At 43.1% G+C, this 8,386-nt stretch overlaps 1 protein-coding gene across 1 annotated transcript in view; it reads right to left on the bottom strand.

Moving 5' to 3' along the window:
- Window positions 1-8,386, bottom strand: part of nin (ninein (GSK3B interacting protein)) — a 30,602-nt gene that overhangs the window by 1,052 nt on the left and 21,164 nt on the right. Inside the window, exons 20-26 of the mRNA XM_037694607.1 lie at window positions 7,910-8,023; window positions 7,630-7,776; window positions 6,263-6,442; window positions 6,063-6,185; window positions 5,895-5,996; window positions 4,076-4,168; window positions 462-575 (exon numbers count right to left, since the gene is read on the bottom strand). Of these exons, the coding sequence (XP_037550535.1) occupies window positions 462-575; window positions 4,076-4,168; window positions 5,895-5,996; window positions 6,063-6,185; window positions 6,263-6,442; window positions 7,630-7,776; window positions 7,910-8,023 (873 nt within the window). The remainder of the gene's footprint in view (window positions 1-461; window positions 576-4,075; window positions 4,169-5,894; window positions 5,997-6,062; window positions 6,186-6,262; window positions 6,443-7,629; window positions 7,777-7,909; window positions 8,024-8,386) is intronic.

The following is an 8,386-nucleotide window of genomic DNA, read 5'->3' on the forward strand; positions in this document are numbered from 1 at the left end:
ACACCTGGACCATAGAAACTACACCTGGACCATAGAAACTACACCTGGACCATAGAAACCACACCTGGACCATGTAAACTACACCTGGACCATATAAACCACACCTGGACCATGTAAACTACACCTGGACCATGTAAACTACACCTGGACCATGTAAACTACACCTGGACCATAGAAACTACACCTGAACCATGTAAACTACACCTGGACCATAGAAACTACACCTGAACCATGTAAACTACACCTGGACCATGTAAACTACACCTGGACCATAGGAAATACACCTGGACCATAGAAACTACACCTGGACCATAGAACCTACACCTGGACCATGTAAACTACACCTGGACCATAGAAACTACACCTGGACCATAGAACCTACACCTGGAAAGAGTTCTTCTAACCGATGAGGAACAGTGTTTTTAACAAAATAAAAGCCTGACGTGAAGAAGTGTTCGGACCTGGTCCTTCAGCTGAGCGACCTTCTCCTTCAGCAGCAGCTTGACGTTACGCAGCGACAGTTCGATTTCCTTCATCCGCTGCTCCATGACCCTCATCTTCCTCTCCCTCTCCGCCTGCTGAAAACAAACCACGGATTCATCAAGTTGATCCTCCAGAGGTCAAACGAAGAGAAAACGACGATTCAGACTTGAAGCAGCTTCAAAAGTAAAAAAAACAACAAACTCGTGTCTTTATTTTAATTAGATTCGTCTGCAGTAAAGACCAATACATTCACGGAAAAACAGCAACATTCTAATAAATAAATATGATCCAGATCAACCTATAAAATAAATTAAATTAATAAAATAAACACTATCAAAGTAAATACATTTAAATAATAAATATACCTTTAACTCTATAAACACGATGAGAAACAGGTGGCGGAAAAACTAAAATACATAAAAACAAACACCAACGTGCGCTGATGACACCACGTTATAATAATTATACTTTATAATAATTATACTTTATAATAATTATACTTTATAATAATTATACTTTATAATAATTATACTTTATAATAATTACTACAGCAAGAGGCTGGGAACAACTTTGTGAAAATGACAAACATTAAATGAGAAAGTTGTGATTAACTTTGGTCGGTGCATCAGAACAGGTCCAACACATTTTACAGCATAAATTATTGACCCAAGATAAAAAAAGTCCGATAAGGACGTCACAGGAACCGGTGCACAGACTGCACCTCAGCGTAACCTTCCACCGGGACTCGAACGTCCAGAAATATTTAGCCTGTCACAGTTTTTAAAAGTACAAGTGATTCAAAAAACAAATATTAAAACATTGATCAGGAGAGATTTTTAAACCCGAGGATAATTTGTCCAGATTAAACTTTATGCACAGCAGATGTTACATTCTGTAATTGTCATTATTCAGAGCCCGTCAGGGGGAAAGAGCCGATGGTTGTGCGTTCTGCCACCCAGCAGCAGAAAATACACGGAGCCCTTCGGACCAGCACCTCCTTCCTGCACAACCTCCCGCACGGACGAGGAGGACGAGGTTTGTTTCAGTTAAGGATTAAGAGCATGGAAGGCGGCGGGTGTCACAGTCCGCCGATCCGCCTGTAGTTGTCTGCGTGAGCGGCTCGTTGCTCCGGCATCGGCCCCTGAGGAGAAAAGGCAGGAAGACTTCACCAGCGTTCAACCTCGAACCCTCAACGCTCGCACGAGCTGCTGAGGGAGGCGAACCAACGAAAACCAACGAAAACCAGTGAAAACCACTGAAAACCACTGAAAACCAGTGAAAACTAGTGAAAACTAGTGAAAACCAGTGAAAACCAGTGAAAACCAGTGAAAACTAGGTCATCTGGACGATTATTCCAAGAAGAAACTGTCCAGATGACATGAATTAACCTTTTTTTTTATTTGTTTGCCTGGATGATTGAGCTTTTTAAACTTTTTTTGAAACTTTAATCCTAAAAATCCAGACTGCTTCGGGTTTGGATCTTTAGGAAAAAAAAAAACATGAAGAGTTTTCTAAAACCTCTCCAAACTGTTCAATAAAGATAAACATAGTCGAGTTCACTGAAACGTCCAACAGCAGCGCCGTCTATTAATGAGGTGAGAAGTCGTCACGCCATCTTGCTAAGTGCTAGGGCATCCTGAGAGACTGACACAATGTTTATCTGAGTAAAAACACCTCAACTTGACCAAGAAGCTCAGTGTTGGAATTGACTTGAACAGATAATGAAAGTAAACCTAAATGTTTTTAGCACAAGATATTCAAGTGGGGCGGAGTCACTGAGGAGAACTGAGGGAAGTTTGACTTGATCATTTACTTGTCCCAGGCAGCACAGATAGACAGGTCCTGAGCGGAGGGAGACATTTTATCCACCACCAGGTGCAGTGGAGGAGCCGGCGGGTGGCCAATGGTGGCCTTGGCCCCCCATGGATTAATCTTTGGCTACCCCAGTTATTTGAGGAAATATAATTTTAAGCAATTTAAAACTAGAAAACAGTTTCCTCAAATGACTGGGATTGGCTGGTTCACATACCTAAGGTGGCGGCCATCTTGGATTTGGATGTGACAATATGCCATTTTTGATAGTGACCTTTTTAAGCCTATGCAGCCACACACCAAAATGGAAGTTGGTATTTATTTATTTGTTTTTAAAGTATTAATGAATAATTATTTTAAATTTTAATAATTGATCATTAATAATAATCTAGCTGTTTTTTTTTCTTAGCTCCTTTTATTTTTGACTGTCCTTTTGGTTGCGATTTTGTTTTGATTTGTTTAAAAAAAAACAATAATTTATTAAATCTGTATGCCTCTTTTGTGGCTGTGTATTGTTGTCATCACTCTTTGTTAAAATCAGGTCTCTCTTGTAAATGAGTCCCCGAGGCTCAATGGGATTAACCCGTCTAAATAAAGGTTGAATGAATGAATAATTGATTTGGTATTGATTTATTTTCCTGGATGATTGAGCGTACCTGCTCTTTTTCTTTTTAACCAGGCTGTCCTCAGGCTGGTTCTACGAGCAGTAAGCGGCCATTTTGACTTTAACATGTGACTGTCATGCACTGATAATCGATTGTTCTAGACTGACGCTCCTCCATTTTGCATGTGTACAGCCAGTTTCTGGGAACTCCACAGCAAACTGGTTTGAGACACGTCAACAAGGTGCTATTTATACGACAGATCCTGTTGGCAGGCCTCAGACTGAAGAAGTCTTTCAGAGGAAAAACTAAACATTTCTTCCAAAAATGAAACTGTCCAGATGACACGATTTAACTTTTTTGTGATTTATTTACCTGGATGATTGAGCGTATTTACTCTCTCTTATTTTCCAAGTCATCATGCTCACAACAAAGTGAGGCATGCAGCACCTAGCAAGATGGTGGCCACACCCCTCACCTACTGCGGTCTGCGTCTGATCAGGAGAACTTCTGTTTCAGTGGTGGAGTTATTCGTGTGGACGTCTCCCTCAGGCTCCGATCGCTTCACGCGCTCGATAATAAAAACGCACAAAACAAACATGTGAGTGAGCCTCGGCTGGTTGGTGACAGAGAGCGATGTTTGTGCAACACGAGTTGAAGACCGCACCCACACCAACTACTTCAGTCCCGAGACGGAAACGTAAATAAAGAAAGCGAGTTCTTCCCCAACAAAAGGCTCCACAGAGAGAACACCAAACCCAGAAAGTCAACAGCCACGAGAAACGTCAGGACAGACAGATGAGATGGATCTGTGGCGGAACACAAGAAAAACAGCTCCAGAATCACAAAGACATGAAAATAACGCATCACTCAGAACTGACGTTTAAACTTTGATAAAACCGTTACCAGCATCTGAACTGAGTGAAACACTTTTAAATTATATTACGTCAAATAATAAGCATCGTGAGGCTCAGCCCAGTTTTTAATTCACAAAAACTGAAGGTGACAAAACAAAATGGCCGTGAGGGACAAACAGAGAGACGGACGCTCTGGGAGGAAACACTTTGATCAGAATCAGGTACGAACTGTAAAAACAGACACGTCCGGCTTCACTGCGACGTTTTAAACTTCTTTAAATCTTTGAGCGTGCGCCCACTAGATGTTTGATGGTCCTGTACCTGCAGGTGGTCTGGTTCCTCCCCGCGGTGTGGTCCCCTCTGCACCCTGTGAGGTGCGGGAGGCAGAAGACCGCCCCACTGAGCCTGAAACGACTGAAAGAACAAAACATGTTAAATTAAATAAAAACATTAAAATGTGCAGAGGTATAATTTATTCATCTTTAATGTCTCAGGCGTCAGAAATTGTTTCACTTTCATAACAAGCGCCAACGTCCGGTCGCTGAGGGACTCGAACGGTGAATGAAGATTTTGGTGACGGGTGTTTTTCTGGGCAGGAACTGAGCAGATGGAAGTAAACCTAAATGTTTTTAGTGCAAAATATTAAAGCAGATAGAGGATACAGTGCAGAGAAGAGCAGAGGGAGGTTCTCTTTGAGGCAGAGCGACGGATCCTGGAGGGAACAAGTTTATCCACCAGCAGGAGCAGTGGAGGAGCCAGGGGGTGGCCAATGGTGGCCTTGACAACCATAGATTAATCTTTGGCCACCCCAATCATTTAATCTTTAACCATCTTGGATTTTGACGCGCCCTGTGATGGACTTGTGACCTGTCCAGGGTGCACCCTGCCCCTCGCACAGTGATTGCCGGACATGGGCACCAGCGACCCCCGTGACCCAAAATGGAATAAGCGGGTAAAGATAATGGATGGATGGATGGATGGATGGATGGATGTTGATGCAACAACCCAAATTTCAATAGAACTTTCTTATACCTAGATGCAGCCACACGCCAAAATGTTGCTTATTTTACGTTATACTGCAGCACGATGGCTTGGTGGTTAGCACTGTTGCCTCACAGCAAGATGGTCCTGGGTTCAATCCCCAGTTGGACCTGGGGTCTTTCTGTGTGGAGTTTGCACGTTCTTCTTGTGCTGCGTGGGTTTTCTCCGGGTACTCCGGTTTCCTCCCACAGACCAAAAACATGCATGTTAGTCCGCCTCCAGGCCCAGACCGCCCGTACAAAGGAGATCTGTGATCTCAGTGGGATTCGTCTGGTTTAAATAAAAGTTAAGGAATAAACAATACTCACATGGACGGAGGGTATTTACAACTCCTCTCTTAAAAAGGAACGTTTTGAAGACGAGCAGGAATGTTTACTCAGAAGCAACACAGCTCAGTATGTACCCTGTACCTAATTAATCTACGTACCCAGTGTGTTCCTGGTACTCACAAGGTGCCACCTGGGTACTTACCTTATACTTGCTTCATACGTACTGGCAAGTACCTGGATACCTACATAATACATACTTGGTACATGTTCGGTTGTACTTGGTACTCACCAAGTAAACTGGTGAGTACCCATTAGGGCAGGCTATTCAACTGGACGCCCGCGGGCCGTGACTTCAATCCGGCCCACTTAAGAAAATAAAAATAATAATAATATATACATATATATATTTTTGGTTTGTGTTTTGGGTTCTGTTTATTGCATTTATGATTCGATGTAATAAAATAAATGTTAAAAGGTAACAAGATCATTAGGGTCGTATTGTGTATCTACCAGAGTACTTATAGGGTAGTAGAGCATTTATCGGATAAGTACCCCTTGTTTGACCTTCTTGGTCACCCTGAAGTCTTCTTCACTGCAACTGAACCAGTCTCCTTGAAGTTCTAGATGATTCTACAAAGGGTTGATTGGGGTCTTACAAGCAGCAACGTCCTCACAATTCATCCGATCACTCCACAAGGTGCCGCCATCAAAACTGAGGCAGCAACTTTGTGAAAACCACCATTTGTTTCCTTCTCCAAACGTTTGGTCACGACCGAACACATCTGTGAGCGGAAACATTAAAGCACGATGGAGTCAGAATCACGGAGTACCTCCAGAACCTGTGAGGACAGTTGGGCCATTTGGGCTCTGAGCGCCTCGTTCTCTTGCTGAAGACTCTCCACGTCCGCCTGGTCTCGTCCAACTTCACAGCCCTGAAAGCAGAGCGGTCAGGACCGTCGCGTTCTGAGGTTCCCTGGTGTAACGGGTGCGCTTCATACCTTAGCCAGCTCCAGTTCCTGTTTCAGAGAGGCGTTCTCCTCTTCCAAGGCTTTCACAGCCGATAGCTGGCTCTGCTGCTTGTGTTTGTTCAGTAACAGAACTGTGGCGTCGAGCTGACGGACCTGACAGAACCGAACCCAGAACACACGAATCACAGCACAGGAAGACAAAAATAAATGTGTTTGTTGTGTCAGCGGACCTTCTCTTTGGACTGGAGGAGGCTGCTCTTGATGATGTGCACCTCGGCCTGAAGCCGGCTGTTTTCCTGCCTCAGCAGCTGCTGCTCCTGCCCCATCAGCCGAGACAGCTCTTCTCTGAAAAGCTTCTTGCTCAGATTCTGCGAACCGCTCGAGTGCAAGGCCATCTCCAAAATATGGTTCTGAGAACAGACATGAAGGTGACCGTCCTGCTCTGGTCGAGTTCCACGGAAATCATGCCGAACAAAAACTAGAGAAATCACATTTTCTGCAAAAATGCAGTGTGAATGCTTATTGCAGAAGAACTTGCTGAAAAACAGCTGAAATTAGCTAAAAACATGCTGAAATGTAGCTGAAATTGAAGATTAAGCTTAAATTAGCAGAAGAAAGTAGAAAGGGTACATGTGCAGAATTAGGCTTAAATAAGCAGAAATTAGCACAAATAGTAGGAAATCGGCTAAAAAAGAGGCTGAAATCAGCACAAAAATAGCTGAAAAGGTAGAAAGAAGCTTAAACTACTAGAAGGAAGTGGAAAGAAATGAAATGAGCTAAAAAAAGTGAAATTAGTAAAAAAAAAAAGAAGTTAAAATTAGCATCAAAAGAGCTAAATAGTAGAAGAAAGAGCAGAAAAAGCTGAAACTAACAGAAAAAAGCTGAACGGAGCATAAAGCTAATTAGGCTGAAAGTTGCAGAAATGAGCACAAAAAGTGGAAATAATCTGAAGTTGAAATTAGGAGAAAAAAAAAACTGCCGAAAAGTAGCTAAAAAAAGCAGAAAGAAGCTTAAGTTACCAGAAGGACGTGGAGAGAACACATTTTGCTTAATTAGGCTAAAAAAAGTTGAAATGAGTGCAAAAAATGTGGAATTAGCTTAAAAAGCTTAAATTAGCATAAAATAGCTAAATAGTAGCTGAAATTGCAGAAAAAGTTGAAATTCACAGACGTAAGCTGACAGGAGCGTATCAAACTGAAATAAGCAGAAATAATCTGAAAGGAGCACAAAACAGCTGAAAGTAGCTGAAAAACAGTTTAAATTTGCAGAAAGAAGCTGAAAGAAGCTGAAGCAGAACAAAATGTGAAAGGAGCAGTAAAAGGTTGTGAACACATCTAAAGATTTGAAGGATGTAAAATGAGCTCAATTCATTGTCTATGAGAAAAAGAAAAGTCAGAAAAGGCTAAATATTTCAAAAAGCTAAAGTTGCACCAAAAGTCACAGCAGGATTGTCCTGAACGAGCCGAACGTTTTGATTGATGGTTTGTTGAAATAGCTTTAACACCGTGGGACAAGAACGACGCTGAAAACTGTCTGAGAGAAAAATGGATGAGAACAGAGTGGATGTTTCATAAACGTTCAGAAAATAAAAGCTCACTTTGCTGCTGGAGTTCTGCAGCTGTTTGTGCAGCACGGAGACCTCGTGTTTCAGGAAATCCCTCTCCTGCTGCAGAACCTGCAGCTCCGACTTCAGACGAGACGTTTGCCGGTTCACCGCCTGAAGACTTTCGTCCACAGCCCTCGCCTCCAACGGAACAGAAACATGTCAGATTGGACAGCAGCTGCTTCACGATGGACACACGTCAACTCCGTGACGCTGCAGCAAGAAACTTACAAACACATTTGGTTCCTCAGGTAAAACCATTACAGGCGTGTACCTTCTCCTGAGCTCGGCCCAGCTGGCTGCGCAGGCCTGCAGCCTCCTCCTCCGCTGTCCGACGCTCGTCTTCAAGATGGCCGAGCCGACTCTCCATCAAATCCACCTGGAACGTCTGGCGGCAAAAAGACGAGGTCCGTCGTTAAAACAAAGAGAAAGGAGGTCATCGAGTTTCACCGTCAGACGTTACACAACCACTTGTGCACGACGGGTCGATGAGATTCAACACACGTGGCAACAAAATGTTTATAAATGGAGTCACGAGACGAGGTCGTGGTTCTGGGAGAACGAGACTGAACCAGATTTTAACAAGATTTAAAAAAATGCAGATTTCACCTTCATCCTGATGGAGTCTCCTCAGACATTAGACCTGATGGAGTCTCCTCAGACATTAGACCTGATGGAGTCTCCTCAGACATTAGACCTGATGGAGTCTCCTCAGACATTAGACCTGATGGAGTCTCCTCAGACATTAGAC

The sequence above is a fragment of the Nematolebias whitei genome, chromosome 21 (genome assembly GCF_014905685.2).
Source record: "Nematolebias whitei isolate Nwh7 chromosome 21, NemWhi1, whole genome shotgun sequence".
NCBI classification, from domain to species: Eukaryota; Metazoa; Chordata; class Actinopteri; order Cyprinodontiformes; family Rivulidae; genus Nematolebias; species Nematolebias whitei.